Here is a 16,692-nt window from a genome sequence, read left to right on the forward strand (position 1 = left end):
AGGCAAGGTCCCCAGTCTCTCTCCATCCTTGGTCACTGTGGTCACTCACAGTGGGCAGCCCTCACCAAGCCCCTCCCCCATCCTCCTGCTGGTGAAGACTATGGGCGAGGGGGCGGGGTCACAGGTGACCCATGCCTGGTGAGATGCCCACAAGCTGGGGCGAGGACGGGCAAGTCTGCTACGGGAACCCTGTGCCAGGCAGCACCCACAGCTTTTCAGCTGGTTCTGACATTGCTTTCCTCTTGGATGACATCGTTAGTGGTCCATAATCTCAGGGTGCTGGGGCCCCCAAATGCACGTCTCCTCCGTGGGCAGGCCTCTGCGTGCTGCCTCTCAGGGCTCAGGGGGTCTGCCTGGCTGGTAGAGGCCCTGAGGCTCCACGGGGTGGGGCGCACAGCCCAGGGTGAGTGGATCAGCCACCCCTCCAACTGCAGCCCCGCAGGTCTCCTGCCAGCTCCCTGCGGAGGCTCAAGCTGCCCCCTGCTGGAAGCACAGGAGAAAGGCAGGACTCAAGAGTGTCCACTCGCTCAACCAGCCTTTCAGAGCTCAGGCTGAGAAGCAGGTGGATGCGAGCCCCCAGGCCTCCCCAGCTCTCCCTGCCCAGATGGAGGGCCATCGAGGTCGGCAGAGACCACCACCAGCCCACCAGGGCCCCGCTGTGTGCTGCACAGAGAAGAGACACGCAGACAGGACTTGGGTTTTTAATTCTTTTTATTGAAGAAAAGAAAAGGAGAGAAAAAATAGATTCCCCACCCCTGTTTCTTCCCGGAGTGGGCTTCTGCTCCTGGCCCTGGGTGGCGTAGGGGAGAGGGCTGTGCTCTCCGCCTGGGTCTGGGGAGGGGCACCCAGGCCCTGGAAGGAGTTGGGGGGGAGGGCTGGCTGCTTCCGAGGGGTGGGGGTGTCTAAAAAACGGTGCCAGGCCGGCCGGGCCAAGCAGGCTGGTCCTCTGCTGCAGCAGCTCAGGCGGGCATCCCCGGGGAAGCTGGCCACGCCCGGCCTGGCCGTTGTCCTCGGCTGTCTGCCCGCCCGCCAGGGCTGGGCCCGAGGAGGGCAGAGTCTGAGGCACCTTCGGCCTCCGGAGCCCTGTGCCCACGGGGGCCGCCGTCTCCTGTCCCGTCTGGCTCTGGTCCCAGCACTGCGGGCCTCTGCCTGGCTGCCGTCCGAGCGCCCTGAGGCCGGGGCGCGGGCCTCGCCCGCTGCCCACGAGCGTGTCTGTGCCCGTCCTGCGGCAGGAGCGGGCAGAGCAGCGTCCCTCGTCCGTGGCCCGGTGCGTGGCCACCGCCCGCCCGCTCAGACCTCGGTCTGGAGGTCGATGATGTCCTGGCCCACCAGCGGGATGGTGGCGCCCGATTTCTCCCACTCCACGCTCCGCAGCTCCAGCGGGGATGGCGGGAGCGGCTCGAGCTCCTTCTTCACCCAGGCGGGCGGCCCGTGCGCTTTCCGGAGGCTCTCCCAGGGCCGCTTGTTGGGTGTCTGCTGCTTTTCTGGCTGCTGGCCGGTGGGCAGTGGATGGGTGGGAGCCCATTCGGAGAGACGCAGAGCAGACGGGGCGTGGAGAAGGGGAGGCAGGCCGTCAGGAAGGGACCGGGCAGGAAGGTGCAGGAGGCAGGGAGACCCAAGCACAGAGTGGGGAGCCTGGGAGCAGAGCCTTTCCGGACCGCACAAGGGCAGCAACCCACACCACGGAGTAAAGGGCGTGGAAGGACAGCCAGAGGCCCCTGCCCGCTCAGCACCCCTCGCTTGGCTGCTGCCTGGCGCTGGGGGTAAGACTTGCTCAGGCTCGCCCAGGACAGGGTCAGCCCGGCATGCTGCCTACCCTTCCAGCCAGCCCTGGGACAGACCCGTCCACCCGCCCTGTCCCTCCAGGGTCTAGCAAGGGCTGGGCCACGCCAGTCCTGGGCAAAGTTTGAATGAATGAATGAAATGAAGTAGGACCAGAGGAAGGAGATAAGCGCTTACCTAAGGACTCATAGCCCTGTCCACGCCCGGCCCCGCCCCCGCCCCACTCTCGGCTCCGCCCCCAAAGCCCCGCCCCAGGCCCCTCCTCCACACCTTGCTGTCTGGGCCCAACGCGTCCTTGTCCTTCTCCGCGTGCTGTAACTTCCGGTTCAGGTCCTGGAACATGTCCTGGTGCCGCTTCCGTGTGTGCATGATTTTCTGCAGGGGGAGGGGAGGCAGCGAGCCCTGAGCCAGGAAAGGGGCTGCCCTGGCCCCGCCCAGGCAGGCTTCTGGGGACTGGGCTCCCGATGCGGGGGTGCGGAGCAGGGGCTCCCCAGCCCCTCCCCGCCTGCTGTAAGGCCTGGGCCAGGTGATTGGGAGAGAGTACACCAGGACCCACCTCAAAGTCCAGTTCCGCATACCGCGATTTCCGCCGCTGTGGGGAGAAGGGGTTGGTGCACATTGGCAAGCATACGCTCAGATCCCCTAGACACGAGCTCCTGCCAGAGGCTGAGGGAGGCCAGGGCTACCCTGCCCCAGCCCACCGTTGTTCAGCCAAGCCCTGGCGGACACATCTTCGACTGCACTGAAGCTATGGCTCTCAGTACCCCGGGCCCTTAGAGGCTCCTCTGCCTGGAGACACCTGGCGACCAGGGCTGGGCAAGGGTGTCCAGTTCAGGCAGCCCAGGACACACTCCCAGGGACAAGAAAACTGCGACACAGGGTCGTAGCACTTCTGGGGGCCACACACCTGGAACCCCGGGGCTGAATCACCCAAAGCACAGGCCAGGGGGTGGGAGCCCAGACAGCAGCGGCTGGGGCTCCCCGAGGGTGCTGGGCCTAGTTGGCTCCCCTCCCAACCCTGGGCCCTTGTCCTACAGGCTGAGCAGGGCTTGGGGGTCAACTCCAGGCCTCAGGCTGGCCTAAGGGGGTTGTGCTGCTCAACCACGGAAGGGGCTGGACTCAGTGTCCAGGCTGAGGGCTCCTGAGCCCTATGCGATCAGCGAGGCCACCATCGAGGGTGACCACCTGACTAGTCGTGTCTTTGGCACAGACAAGACCGTGTGGGCCGGCAGGTCCCGGGAGCAGGGCTGGAGGGAGGCAGACGCTGCCCCCTGAGGCAGGGCCCTGATACACGCCAGGCAGGCAAGGGGGAGGCAAGGTCACCCCAGCCCAGGCCTCGGGTTCCCATCCTGCCAACAGGGTTCATTCCCACAGAGGAGACGCTGGCCTCCCGACTTCCCAGGCCTGGGCTCCCTGAGGCTGGCTGCTACCCAACCTGAATGCCCCGCACCCCCAGCTGAGCCGTCGCCTAAACCCACAGGGCCGACACGCCTGTGCCTTGCCTGCTAGGTTGCCCTTGTCCTGGGAGCAGCTCCCTGGTCCCCCTTACCTCCAGGGAGCTCACAGACAGCGTGGAGACATTCTCTGTCTTTGTCCCGGGCCCCGTGCTGGGCCCCTGGTGGGCAGCGGGCTCCCCGGGCTCCCCCAGGCTGGGGGGTGCTGGCTCCAGCGGGGGCGGAGGGGGCAGGGGCTGCTGGGGCGGTGGGGGTGGCGGGGGCGGGGGTGGTGGGGGCTGGTTGGGGGGCGGCTCAGGGGGCCCGCCACCGGGGCCCTGGCGGGAGGGCGGGCTGCGGGCCGGGAGCCCGGCGTCGGGCGCCATGCTGAGATGGATGAGGCGGGTCTGGGGCATCTGGTCGATGTGGATGCTGTACTTGGGCTCCTCTGGGGGCTTGGGCCGCAGCGTGGCCGTGGCCGTGGGTAGGATCACGTAGCTCGTGTCCAGGGCCTTCTCCTGGGCCCGGCTCAGCTCTGAGTCCAGCTTCTTGAAGATGTCCCCGTCGCCGACGAACGTCGACTTGGGCGCCCTGTCCTTCTTGAGAGTTAGCGAGTGGTTGGGGAAGTCGGGCAGGGGCCCACCGGGGCAGCGGGGCGATCCGTGCAGATGCAGCTTGGACACGTTGGCCGGCAGGCTGTTGAAGTTGGAGGGCGCCTTGGCGTGGGCCAGCTTCAGCTTCTCCTCCTCCGGCAGTGACGGCCGTTTGAGCGTGCCCGTGATGGTGGCCGTGCGGCAGGCTGCGATGTCCTTGTTCAGCACTGTGGGGACAGACGAGGGGGTCAGGGTGGCCGAGGGGGGGTGGTGCCGGGCCCCCCGGGTCTCAGCTGCGATGTCCTTGTCCTTGTTCAGCACTGTGGGGACAGACGGGGGTCAGGGCAGCCGAGGGGGGCGGCGCCAGGCCCTCCAGGTCTCAGCTGCTGACTCATCTGGGCACCGCTGGCCCTGTGTTTGCTGCTGCGGCAGCTAGCACTCCTGTGTGCCTTCAGTGGGGGCTGGCACGCAGGGGCACCTCCCCGCAGAGCACGGACGACCGCCACCCACAGCAGCTGGCGGGCACGTGGGGGCAGCCCATGCTGCCTGGCGGCGCGGCATACAGCCCCCCGCCTCTCTGCTCTGCAGCTGCGGGACCAGGCTGCCTTGACCTCCACCTGATCTGGGCCACGGCATCCCCACCACCTGCCTGGTCCCTGCCGGTCAGCTCGGCCTCCACCGGCCCACGGAAAACGCAAAGCGATGGGCAGCGCCCACCCACAGCCCACGGAGGCCCAGTCCTTGGGAACCTGCTCTGGAGGCAGCGCCCCGCCCCCCCCCCCCCCGACGCCGGCACTGGCAGTGGACAGGCGCCCATGTCCCACCCTGGCCCAGTGCGTGTCAGCTGCTTCCTGCTTCCTCCTCCTCTGAGCCGCCTCCTCTGAGACCAGCGGGCACTGGCCCACCCTGGTCCTCCTCCTCGTCCTCCCCAACAGCCGGGGGTCCCAGGCCCCTTCTCTTCTCCACCCCCCGAGTGCCAACACTAACACCCAGTCTGCAGTGCTGCTCTGCCCCTGGTCCTCCAACCAACCTACCAACTTCCCTGCCAAACCCACTCCCCGCCCCTTGTCTCAGGTTCATGGTCGGGAAAGGCTCCCTCGCTGCCCCTCCCATGCGTGTCCCTACCCTCCGCTGTCCACCTGGAGCCTGGGTCTAGCCCCATGGGCCCCCCCCAAGCAGATTCCCTGCAGGTCTCCCGGGCACTCGCTGGGGCACCCATCTGCCCTGTGCCAGCCCGGGAGGGCCCCTGTACCCTGGCCACTGGCTCCTCTCGAGGAGACAGGCCAGGCTGGGCCAGGTTACTAATGACAAACAAACTGGACACTCACAGAGGCCAGCTCCACGCAGGACCAGGCCCAAGACCCCAAACGCCCCCAAGCCTTGGGGTCACCTCTCAGGGAGGTTGGCGCATGAGACGAAAATGGAGCAGGAACCAAGTCAGAGGTCACCTCCTCCAGGAAGCCTTCCCGATGTCCTTCTGGCAGCACCTGACACTGCCCACCCAGGGCTGGTCCCGCCCCTCCCCACAGCCATCTCTAGAAAAGATGCTCCCAGACGTCTGATAGATCAGAGGGAACAGAACCAGCTGGTCCTGGGTGGCCCCGACACCGGGCTCACAATACGACAACACCTGGACAGCTTCCTTTCATTGGGCAAGTGATTCTGTTTTTGCACTTGCTTCCTGCAAGCTCATCACCTGCCTAAGGCTCACTGCTCCCACTGACGCCCCCCCAACCTGGAAGCTCGACCAGCCCCGCCTCCGTGGATGGACTAACAGTGAGGGAATGAAGGCAACACAGAAGGCAGGCCTGTGAGGGGGCAGGGGGGTGGGCCACCCTGGGGCTCACAGGCGGGACGGAGGGCTGAGGATGGGGGCACGCTGAGGGCGCGGAGTGGGCCAGGCTGGCGGCGGGGGAGCCCCAGACGGTGCTCTCCAGTCCTGAGGGATCCCTGGGCACGGATGCCCCTCCCCTGCCGGACCTGAGCCCCAGGACAGCTCTCTGACCCTGCAGGCAGCCTCGGGGACGTGGCTGGGGGATGGGGGCCTGGAGGTGGTTGTGGGCGTGAGATGAGGACAGACAGTGGACAGACGCACGGAGAAAAGAAGAAACAGGGCCCAGGCCGGGGCCACCTGTCGCTCTCACCTGTCAGGCGCTCACCTGATCTACAGGCCAGATCCACGTCCTTCTCAAAGTCGGTCTACAAGACAGAGATGGGCAGAGTGAGGGTGGGCAGGCAGGGCTGGGCTGCTGCCCCGGCGCCACGCTGCCAGCAAGCTGGGAAGGAGGGCTGCCCCGGAGCTGCAGCCACACCTCAGAGTGTGTGTGCAAGCTCCGGAGGGCCAAGGGTGTCCACAGGCTCCAGGGTGCCCGTGGGCTGATGCGCTGACACAGAGTGAACCTGTGTGCCCCTGCGGGCCCACGTGTGTGCGGCTGCATGCCCGTGCGTCTGTGTGGGTGCACGCACCCGCACACGTGAGCACTCTCCCTTCCCAGGCGTCTGTGATTGGGAACAGCTCGCTCACACCCTTGGCCTCCAGTCCATCCAGTGGGATGGGATACACGGAGGGCCCCACACCGGAGGCCCTGCTGCCCACCACTCGTGTGTCGGGAGGGGTGGGCATCACCCCTATGGCCCCCACCACAGCCCTAGGGACGAGAAAGTGGAGGCCAGCCGACCCAGGACAGGCACAGTGGGGTCGGGACGCAGGGGTTCATGCCAGGGTCGGGCTTGCCGCCCCTGCAGCAGCACTGCCCCCGCACTGTTCCCCCCCAGGCTAGGAGGTGGGAAAGGCGAAGTGGGTGGTCCCTGCCCCGCCCCCAGGGAGCCCTCTGGTTGGGGAACCTGGCTCAGGCCTCCCAAGCATGGCAGTGGCCTTCTCCTAGGCCTTGGGGACCCCGGGGGATGGCAGGGCCCTTAGTCAAGCCTAGAAATTCCTTCCTGGCAAATGTGGAGGCCAGGTTGTCAGAAAGATCACAAAGTCTCTGCCCAGAGGTCAGAGGCCAGGAGAAGTGTCAGGGGATCCGGGACCTGGCTTCCGCCCACCCTGGGCCCGTGCTTCACCCTTGAAAACGCCTCTCTGAGCCCAGCCCTGAGCTTCTGCCGAGGCCCTGCCTGCGAGGTGGCCAGCAGCCCGAAGACTGAACGAGCACTTCCCACCTGCCGGGGGTACCCAGTGGGCAGCAGGCACCAAATGACATCATGGAGAATTCACCCAGGACGCTACCAGGGTCTGAGCAGGCGGCTTGGTGGGGCTCAGGGAAGGCTCCCTGGAGGAGGTGACACCTGCAAAGTGGGCAGCAGGAGTAGGCAGGGGTGTGCGGTGCCTGAGACTGGACAGTGTGTGTAACACAAGAGGACCAGAGTCAGGTCCTTAGGGGACGTGACTGCGCACAAGCTCAGGGCGGGGGAGGGGGGTGAGTGGGTGGGCAACGGGAGGCGTGGAAGCTCTACGGACGGCTGCAGCAGTCCGGCGGATGGCCGGACATCCAGAGCGTGGTGTCCGGACAAAGGGCATGGCTGGCCCCAGAGGATGAGCCCGGGGCGGACACCAGCCCCGCCCATCTCCCTCATCCCTTGACCTGGTCCATGCCCCCAGACTGGGGCTTTCACCTCCGTGAGACCCCAGCCTCAAACTGGGCTCGGAGGTCCTCCTAACGGGCAGCTGGGGCCTAGCGCAGGTGCCGGCGGGGGGCCGAGCAGGGGCTGCCTGTGTCCCGGCCCCGAGCCCTACCATGAGCTGGGCGTGGCCATTCTGGAAGGAGCCCCCCGAGTCCCCGTTGCCCTCCTCCTGGCGATCTACCACGCGGCACTTCACAGCGTCCTGGACCTGCGGATGGAGAGCAGAGGCAGTTAATGGCCAGTTATGCCCCCAACGCCGGGAAGGCGAGCTCGAGTCCAGCAGGCAGGATCTCGGTGAGGGGCGGGCCTATCGCAGGCCACATGGGCCCACGAGCCACGGCGGGGGTGGGTGGGGGCGCTCACAGGGGCACCCGCTCGTCTGTGGGCCAGAGCAGGGCACGGCGCGCAGGGCAGCTTCAACAGCAGCCGGCCAGGGCCTGTCCTCTGCTCTGGCCGCTGAGATCTCCTCTACCCCCGTCTTGGGGTGAAAACTCAGAAAACATGGAGCTCTGGGTCCCTGAGAACATGCTGCAAGCCCTCCTGCCTGGAATCTGTGGGTAAAAGCCCACCACAGCCGGCCTGAGTCAGCTGGTATCCAGATGTGTCCTGAGTCACTGTGGCTGGCACGTCCCTGAATGTCTGGGGCTAGCTGGGGTCAGGCTCTCGCTCCCTTATCACCAAGAACAGCACGCTCCTTGGAAGGGATGAGCCATCACGGCCTTGGGCTCATCAGACAGTTGAGAGAGGGTGGCTGCTAGTGAGGGGCCGGGGAGCAGGCGGCAGGGAGCCGGGGAGGAGGAAGCAGCCAGAGGAGGAGGAGGAGGAGACCCAGTTAGCCACGGACGATGCTGGTCTGCGAGACTGGTGGCCCCGGCCACCACCTCCGCCTGCTGCACCAGGCGCGGGGACGGCAGTGAGCAGAGCGCCCGTGCTCAGGGCGCTGACACTTCAGAGGCCACAAGGGGGGTGCGCAGGGAATAAACAAAGGTGCAGGAGGCTAAAGCACAGAGAGTGGGGTGGGCTACATGCGGAAGGCTGCCTGGAGGAGGTGTCCTGAGTTACGGTGGGGAGAGCTGGGAGGAGGGCTCCCAGACACCGACCCAGCACACACCCAAGAACCCGTGCCCACTGACCCTGGCCACTGAGCCTGTGCTACTGTGAGGACTGGGCAAGCCCAATGCACACTGCCACCCGGCCGGTCAGGGTCTTGCTGGCCTCAGGGAGCCACACTCCCAGTCTCACACTCGCCGACTGGCCAGCAAACACCTGCTCGGCCCTGCTGCATGCCCAGCGGGGCAGGCCTGGCCCAGAAGACGGCGGACACGGGGGTACGGAGGACATGCTGTCTCCTGGCACGGACGGCCACCGGCCCCCCATATCTCGTGTCCTCACTCCGCGACCCAGACTCCAGGGGTGCTGGCGAGGACCCTGCTTGTGCCCCTGACGGGACATCCTGTGCCCATGGGGCCGGCATCTGAGTGCCCCTCCTGGCCCATCCTCCCCAGCACAGCTGAGTGGGCACAGGCGGCTGGGCCCCCCTCCATGGGCCCCCGGAGCTCACCGAGGGTGGGGGAGGCCAGCCCATGGGTCCTCCGGCCCAGCTCTGCAGGCGCGCATGGGGGCTTCCAAACCCACCGCCTAGTGTCCCAAGGGGCGGCCCAGAGCTCCAGACAGCCGAGGCCATGACAGCCCCCATGAGCCCGCCCTCGGCGGGGTCCGCCCTCCTCCATGGGATGCCGTCACCTGAATCCTTGTCTGACTTCTGCCCCCGCCCCCTCGGGGACACAGCCTCTGTTCCTCCATCTTTCGAGTGCTTCCGCCTCTACTCAACATCTCTGAGGCTCACAGGCTCTCTTCCTGACTCAGGACGTCACTCTGTCGTTGCTGCCCGTCTTGCTTTGCAGACGGCAAGGCGGCTGAGGGCCACGAGCCCGGGCCACTGCAGCCTCAGTCCATCCAAGGTGAGTGGGCACGAGCTACTCTGGGGGCTGTCCAGAGGCTCCCTAATGCGAGCGTGCGGGGGGCCAGGCCCAAGCGGGTGCTGGGCTGGGGGAGCGAGGTTCTCTCTGCAGGGCGTCAACGTGGGTCCATAAGGTCACCTCCTCCTGGGCTGTCTCTGGCTCCAGCGCAGGTGGGCCCCGCCTGTCCCGGGGGAGGCTCTCCCTGGGGCCTCAGGGCTAGAGAGCGGACACGTGGGACTGACTGGACGTCTGTAGGTGGTGGGGGCACCGCTCCCACGGCAGAAACGTCGGGGCTTTGCCCCGCTGTCTCTCGGACAGCAGGAGCCCCTGGAGAGGGGCATCCCCATCTCCCCCAGGTGTGAGCAGGGTGGGGAGTGGGCTTGGCTGTCCCCGCCAGGGCGGCCCCATCTTCAGCTCTGCAGGTCCCCAGGCCAGGACCTGGCGTCCTCGCCCAGACAAGAAGCTCCAGGCAGCGAGGCTGGGTGGGCCGCGCTGGCTCGGCAGGCAGAAGATGGATCGCCCCCGGGGTCTCAGGACGTCCCAGCACCGAGGGGCGCTCCGGCCTGGCCTCCTGGGCTGCCCCGCGCGCTCACTGCCTCCGCGAGACCCTGGGGTGGGCTCTCGTCCAGCGACGTCCGATGCTGGTGTGTCACACTCCCGCCCCCCAGGATAGGGGCACGTCCCCTCCGTCGGTGCCACCAGCCAGGAGACGGTCTGGCCAGAGCTCGGTAAAAACCTTCTCCTAGACCTTCCGGAGGAGCCCAGAAAATGCCAGATGGGAGCCCCAGCTGCCCCGGGAGCCACTCCCACCTCTGGGCCCCACCAGCCGGGGTGCAAGCCCCGCCTCGGCCGGAGCCAGCACAGGGAGCCAGAGCGCCTCCTGCGGAAGCTGTCGTGTTGACTGAATCCCGGTTGAGTGCTGGACCCGAGTTCAGCCTCTCGGAAGAGTCAGGGCCCAGGGAGCTGCCCCTCCCCCACTTCCCGCCTCCTTCCAGAACCTTCCGGCTGTGGGGAGGCGGTTCCCCACTGCCTCGGGGAGGCTGACCACTCATCCCCAGCACGGAGGGCAGTGCGGGCCCTGGCCCCGCCGCGAGGCCCGGGGAGGGCGGGCACCCCCGCCTGCCTACCCGCCGGCCCACCTCTCTCCGCAGGATGCAGTGCACCATCACGATGACGAAGCCCTCCAGCGAGTCGAAGACAGCGAAGAGGATCTGGAAGAGGGCGGACCTGCGGTCGGTGACGGCGAGCACGGCGGACATCCAGGTCAGCGCCAGCAGCGGCAGCACCACGCAGGAGCTCCACAGCGAGGCCCTGCGGACGCGGCGGGCGTCAGGGCCGCCCCGGAGCCTGCCAACACGCCTGCCCTGGGGCGGGCCAGGCCACCTCCCTTCCCGGGCCGGCGCCCCGGCTGCGCCCTCTCCCCCCACCGGAAAGGCACCCCCCACACCCAGCCCGGCTGCCTCCTCTCCTGGGGAGTGGACTTTGCCAGCAATACCCCCAGCCGGAGGCTCGCCGGGCAGCTGGGGACTTGGAACGGGGTCCCACGCGGCTGGGTGCAGTGAGGGCTGGGGCGAGGGGTCTCTGGAAGACGCAGGTGCCTGACCGTCCCGGAGGCCCCAGGAGGGAGACACGCACGCTGCAGGGAGGGGTGAGCTGGGGTAGGAGGAGTCTCCTCCCAGGGCCCCCAGCCCCAGCCAGAGGCCCAGGGCCAGGACTGCAGGAGGACGCCACAGGAGAGGCATCTGGCCAGGCCTCTGAGCGCTGAACAGAGAGACAGGGTTGGGGTCAGCGGGGTTGGGGGCGGGGGACCAGAGGACTCCTCAGCGAGAAGGAAGGAGCGGAACTGTGAGGAGAGAAGACAGACAACAGACAGACAGGGCCGGATGGGGCAGGGACAGTACAGACAGACAGAACAGAGACGACAGGCGCGTCCCCCTCTTGGTGGGCCCTGCTCTGCCCTCCCCAGGGGAGCAGCTGCCCTGCTCCGAAGCCTTCACCCCTTCCTCCAGGAAGTCCTCCAGGAGCACCTCCGAGGCAGCCATCACCCTCTGCACCACCATGGGCTACACGGGAGGTCACTCTGGGCTGTTTCCTTGTCCCCACAGTGGGGACACTGTCAACAGGCTGTGTGGGGACAGAAGGCGCGCCAGCGGGATCCTGGGGTGCAGTGTTAGGAAACCTGCCTGAAGCCCTGTCCCCACCACTATTCCCACTCTCAGGGCCGCTGGGCCTGAGGACCGCAGCTAGGGTAGGCTCTGCCCCTGGGCCAGTGACTGCCCGCAGGGGCTCTGGCGGGACTCTTTCCCCAGGGGCGGGGGCAGCAGGGCCTCACAGGCCCTCCTCCCTCACGGGGCTCCTGGTCAGAAGGGGAGCCAGGAGCAGGTGGGGCAGGACCACGGGGCGGGCACTGGGGGGAGCTGGTGGGAGAAAGGCTGGGGTCCGCTTAGGGCCCCAAGCCCCGAGCCGGCAGGGCCTCCAGACAGCACGGTGAGATCCGCCACCAAAGCCGTGCCGCCCCTGCAATGGACCACCGGTGAGGGGCCCAGCCCTGTGGGACGACGGCCCTCATCGGCCCGGACAGGGCATAGTGGCCACACCTGCCTCCCTGGGCCTCCACGTCCTTCCCCGCCCTGCCTGGCCATCTCCAGGGCCCGGGTCCCCACCCCAGGGACGGCCCCCCACCCTGGAGCACATCCCCTGGGCACGGCGGGCCTCCAGAGCTAGACCCTGGCCTCTCTCGCCGCCTCACAGGCCCCCCAGACGGGAGGCGCTGAGAACAATGGGGCCAGGTGGAACCCCCGGGCTGGGGACCTGCACTGCAGGCTGTGTGCCCTCCACGCCTGTCTGCCGTACCCACACCTGGTCCACGATGGGGGCCCTGTCCTGGCCTGGGCCTGTCTCCCCCGCAGGGTGGGCAGGGCCCTGCGGTCTGCCTCCTCTCTTCCACGGCAGGCCCTCTCGGGCCAGACCCCCGGGCCCAGCCACCCCGTCATGTTCCGAGCAAGAGAGGCTGGGCCTCCCCCACCAAAACGCCTCATCCTGCTGTGAGTCATCGTCCCCCGGGCGGAGGCCTGGCATAGACAGCCAGGTGCTGCAGCCGGCTGGCAGATGGCCGGGGCCTGGGGACCCGTAAATTACTCAGACGCCTGCAGCCCATCCCCTGCAGCTTCTGAAGCGTTTCCGCCTCGCAGCAAGGGTGGGGGTCGTGCAGGTCCAGGCCTGACTGCTGGGCGGGGGAGGGGCAGGTCCACAGCTCCCCCGTGGGAAAGTCAGATGCCCTGGGGTGGGGTCTGGGCGTGAATGGGGCGGGGCAGGCCCACTGCCGCTGACCTCCTGTGCGACCGGCCCAGCGCGCCCGCCAGGGGTCCGGGGACAGGCTCTCCGCACAGGTGAGGCTGTCCGCCACCCCACAGGCCCGCCTGCCTGCGGAACAACGGAGGGGCCCAGCGGAGCCCCTGTGTCCGGGCTGTGGACCCCAGCACAGAGGAGCAGCCTGTCCTCCTCCAGAGGAAGCTGCGTCTCCACCCCGAGCATCCTGAGGCCAGGTGGGCCCTCCCCCAGGAGGGTCCCGGGGACCCCTATCTCTGGGGACCAGACAGTCAGACGCTCCTGGGTCATCTGAGCCCCCAGGCTGCACTGCCCCTGCCCTGCTTGCGGCCCCTGGAGGCGGCTGGGGTCAGCAAACAGGCCGGCTGCCCCAACACACCCGGTTTCCACAGGTGCAGCGGCCTCTCACACTGCGACTCCCGACCGACACATGACTCCTCCCACACTCCGCCACGCTAGCACGGAGCACAGGGACCCCAGCATGACCACATCCTGACAACGGCCGCCAGTGGACAGTGTTCTCACAGCCAGAGGCCTGGTCCGGTTCCCGGCCCTCGGGCCCAGCTGGTTCCGTGAGGCCCTGGAGGACGGAAGGGAGGAGACAGGCTGGGCAGGGACCGCAGTGTGAGGAGACCGGGGTGGGGGGGTTTGCCGAGGCCCGGAGAGGACAGCAGAGACGACACGAAGGACACAGAAAGCGTAAAACGAACGAGATGGGGCCGCGGGGCGCAGAGCCCGCCGGCGGGCGAGGGGTGGCCTGACATGGCGTGACTGGCGGCTTCGGAGGTGGCGTTGGCCTCAGAGAGGACTGCACACTCGGCACATTTGGGGGGCGCCCAAGGGGGGCCTGGGGCAGCTGACTGCAAGTGAAACTAACAGACTGAAATGAGAGCAAAACTGTTCTCGCAGAAACAGGCAGGGGGAGCAGGAGGGGTGTAGCCCCAAAACTAACCAGAAGGTGTCCAGCTCGAGCCTCCTTGGGGGGGGGATGGGGTCTGGGGGCGAGGCTCCAGGGCAGGGGTGAAGATGGGGGGCCAGGGGTTCCCGGGTCTCTTTGCACCCGGGGCCCTGGACCTGCTGGGCAGCAGGGAGAGCCGAGTATGGGCTCTGAGGCTGGGTGCGGCTGACCGCAGGGCAGGGCCGGCCCAGGCCAGTGTGCACCCACATTCAGCACAGCGTGACATGAGCTGCCCACGTTCACACCAAGAAGTGGGACACCTGGACGAAGCCACAGTCCCCGCCCTCGGGTCCCCCACATCCGACAGGACCAGGCGCTGCCCCAGCCAGAGAGGGAGGAATTCGTCCGATGGTCCCAGGGGGCACCTGCGAGCGACCTGGGCAGCGGCCCCCCAGCCAGCACTGAGCGTGCGGGGTGCTGGGGTCAGGCCTGCAGGCGAGCCCAGGGGCTTTCGAGCCCCAGCACTGCTGCATCCAGGGAAGGCCCAACGGGGCGGGCGGCCTGACCCGACTGTAGCCCTGCTCCACCCGCCTCTGCCCCCACCCTCAACCTCAGCCTTGGTCTGCCTGTGAGAAGGAAGCAGGACTGCAGACCCCGCCGCAAGAGTCCCTGCAGGGAAATAAGACAGCGCCATGGGGCGGACGGGCCCAGCCTCGCTGCCGCCCTGACCCGCCGTTCCCGGAGCACGCGTGGCTGATGCTGTGCTCTGGGACAAGCCTGCCAACCCCCACTTTGCAGACTCAGCAGATGCCCAGGCCGTCCAGGCCCCGGCCCACAGCCAGGCCGGCGGGCTCCCAGCCCCCGCGGGCCCTCCAGGGTCACACGCCTGCCCCAGAGCAGGCTTCTAACCAGCACAGAGCCCGCCAGGGGCCCACGGAGAAGGGCTCCTGAAGCTCCGTTCATGGGGAAAGCAAGAGCAGGACGAGGCAAGGGAGAGAGACAGACAGAGACCGGGCAGGACTGGCACATGGGGTGGGGAGGGCATGGATCCCCCACAGACCCGCGCAGGGCAGAGGTGAGCTGAGGCGGACTTGGCGCTGGAGCGGGACCAGCCCGTCTGTGATCCCGGGGGCTCCCGCCCCTGCAGCTGGAGGAGCATCGCCCCCCTCCACGCACCTCTGCCCAGGCTGGGCACTGCAGCCCCTGGGCACCGCCCACCTGAGTGCCACAGGCCTGTCCAGGCGCTGGCCTCTCGGGGCTGGCTCCCCAGGCGGGAGGAGCATCCCGCCTGGCCCCGCACCCCACTGTGCTGATGGCACCACAAAGACGGGGCGCATGCTGGTTCAGGGCCAGCCGACCACGGAGGGGCGGGGAGAGGCCAGGCGGGCCGCCCTCCACCCTGCGGGCCCGGGGTCTCGGGAAGCAGTCAGTTTCACGGCCTCTGAGAACTTGTGAAGCCCCTGCTCTGTCAGGGGCTCCGTGCCTCCGTTTCCCGACCTGCTTGGGGGGGGCGGGGGCTTCGGGTCGTCCTGACTCAAGTGGGGCGCGGTGCGGCTGCCCGGTCCTACCCTGCCCGCTCCTTCAGCTTCTTGTCTGTGATGCCGTCCTTGGACACGAGCTTGTTGAACACCAGGATCCCAATGACCATGTTCACCTGCAGGACGGGGGGAAGCAGGTATGGGGGGGTGCCCGTAGGGGCACTGGGGCCGGCCCCCCAATCCCAGGGCAGCACGGGGCTTCGCACAGCCCCCTGCGGGTGAAGAAAGGAGCTCCAGGGAGGGTGCAAAGGCCCCGGGGAGGGGGGTGCTGCCAGCTCACCCAAACTCTGGTCCCCTTGCCCTGTCGTCCCCTCCCGGAGCCCCAGTCCCTAGCAGGGGTTCTCCACACCACACGGTCCCACCAGACTCTCAAACCTCCCATGTGATGGGTCCCCAGGCCCAGTGCCACCTCTCCTGGGATCAACAGCAGTTTGTGAAGCCAGGATTCCATCTGGGATGGAGTCCACAGGACAGGCTGAGGTTGGGGCAAATCGGCCACTGCCCGGAGTGGTCAAGCATGTGAGCAGGCTGGCCAAACAGCCCCGCAGGGCACTTGTCCTGCGCAGACCGCAGAAGGGCCCGCAGGTGACCACCAGTCCAGCTGAGTCGTGCCCAGGCTCACCCTGTGCCCCCGTCCTTAGCGTCCCAGCAACTTGTGTGCATCCCACAAACGAGCTCACCCAGAGCCTGACCTGATGCCGTCCCGGGACACCCCATCCTGGCTCTGCCTGGGGCCACGCTGCTCTCCAAACCAGGCAGCCCTTCAGAGACCTTAACTCAGGGCCACGGCCCCACAAGTCTCCCCTGAACCTGTGACCACTGGGCACCTGCCCCAGGAAGTGCTCCTGGGAGCCGAGGCGAGTCTCATGCTACTGCTCACTTGGCCGCCTGCGACAGAGACAGGCTGTCCCCAGCGTCCCCACCAGCCACCAGGCCCTGGTCTTCCCTCTGGCCGGAATGCCCTGCCCTCAGGCTTCCACTCTGCAGAGGCTGCTTGACCCCTGGCCAGGTTCCTGTGTCTCAGAGACTCTGGGGCTCCGGGGGTCCCTGGACCCGTGACCCTGGGCCTGGAGGTCTGAGAAGGCCAACTCCCTGGGGCCCCCTCAACTCCAAGAGCTCATGGCTGCACACACAGCGGCAGGCCTGTCCCTGCCTCCCGTCCTCTGGGTGAGAGTGGCTTTCCCGGGTGACCTCGTTTTCTGCCACGGCTGGGGCAGGGGAGGGGACACCGGTGGCCGCCACCCTGCCTGCAGCAGGCTGTGTCCTCTTTTACTTGCACGTGCCCGTGTTACATGTGGAAAAGACCCTCAGGCTGGGAAAGGTTGAAGGCAGGAGAAAAAGGGGACGACCAAGGATGAAATGGTTGGGTGGCATCACCAATAAGTGGACGTGAGTTTGAGCACACTCTGTGAGATGGTGAAGGACAGGGAAGCCTGGCGTGCTACGGTCCATAGAGGGTCACAAAAAGTCGGACATGTGTGCGCAACCGAACAACCAGCCAGCATTACAGGAGGGGCTCCGGGCAGCAGTGCACACCGG

At 67.5% G+C, this 16,692-nt stretch overlaps 1 protein-coding gene across 1 annotated transcript in view; it reads right to left on the reverse strand.

Annotated features, from left to right (window-relative positions):
• Nucleotides 1-754: 754 nt before the first annotated feature.
• The window catches only part of ADGRB1 (adhesion G protein-coupled receptor B1), a 62,395-nt gene continuing 46,457 nt past the window's right edge, over nt 755-16,692 (reverse strand). Inside the window, exons 23-30 of the mRNA XM_061123094.1 lie at nt 15,184-15,269; nt 10,530-10,701; nt 7,542-7,637; nt 5,968-6,007; nt 3,332-4,035; nt 2,339-2,374; nt 2,053-2,157; nt 755-1,488 (exon numbers count right to left, since the gene is read on the reverse strand). Of these exons, the coding sequence (XP_060979077.1) occupies nt 1,291-1,488; nt 2,053-2,157; nt 2,339-2,374; nt 3,332-4,035; nt 5,968-6,007; nt 7,542-7,637; nt 10,530-10,701; nt 15,184-15,269 (1,437 nt within the window). The 3' untranslated portion in view covers nt 755-1,290. The remainder of the gene's footprint in view (nt 1,489-2,052; nt 2,158-2,338; nt 2,375-3,331; nt 4,036-5,967; nt 6,008-7,541; nt 7,638-10,529; nt 10,702-15,183; nt 15,270-16,692) is intronic.

Source organism: Dama dama, chromosome 21, assembly GCF_033118175.1.
Source record: "Dama dama isolate Ldn47 chromosome 21, ASM3311817v1, whole genome shotgun sequence".
NCBI lineage: Eukaryota > Metazoa > Chordata > Mammalia > Artiodactyla > Cervidae > Dama > Dama dama.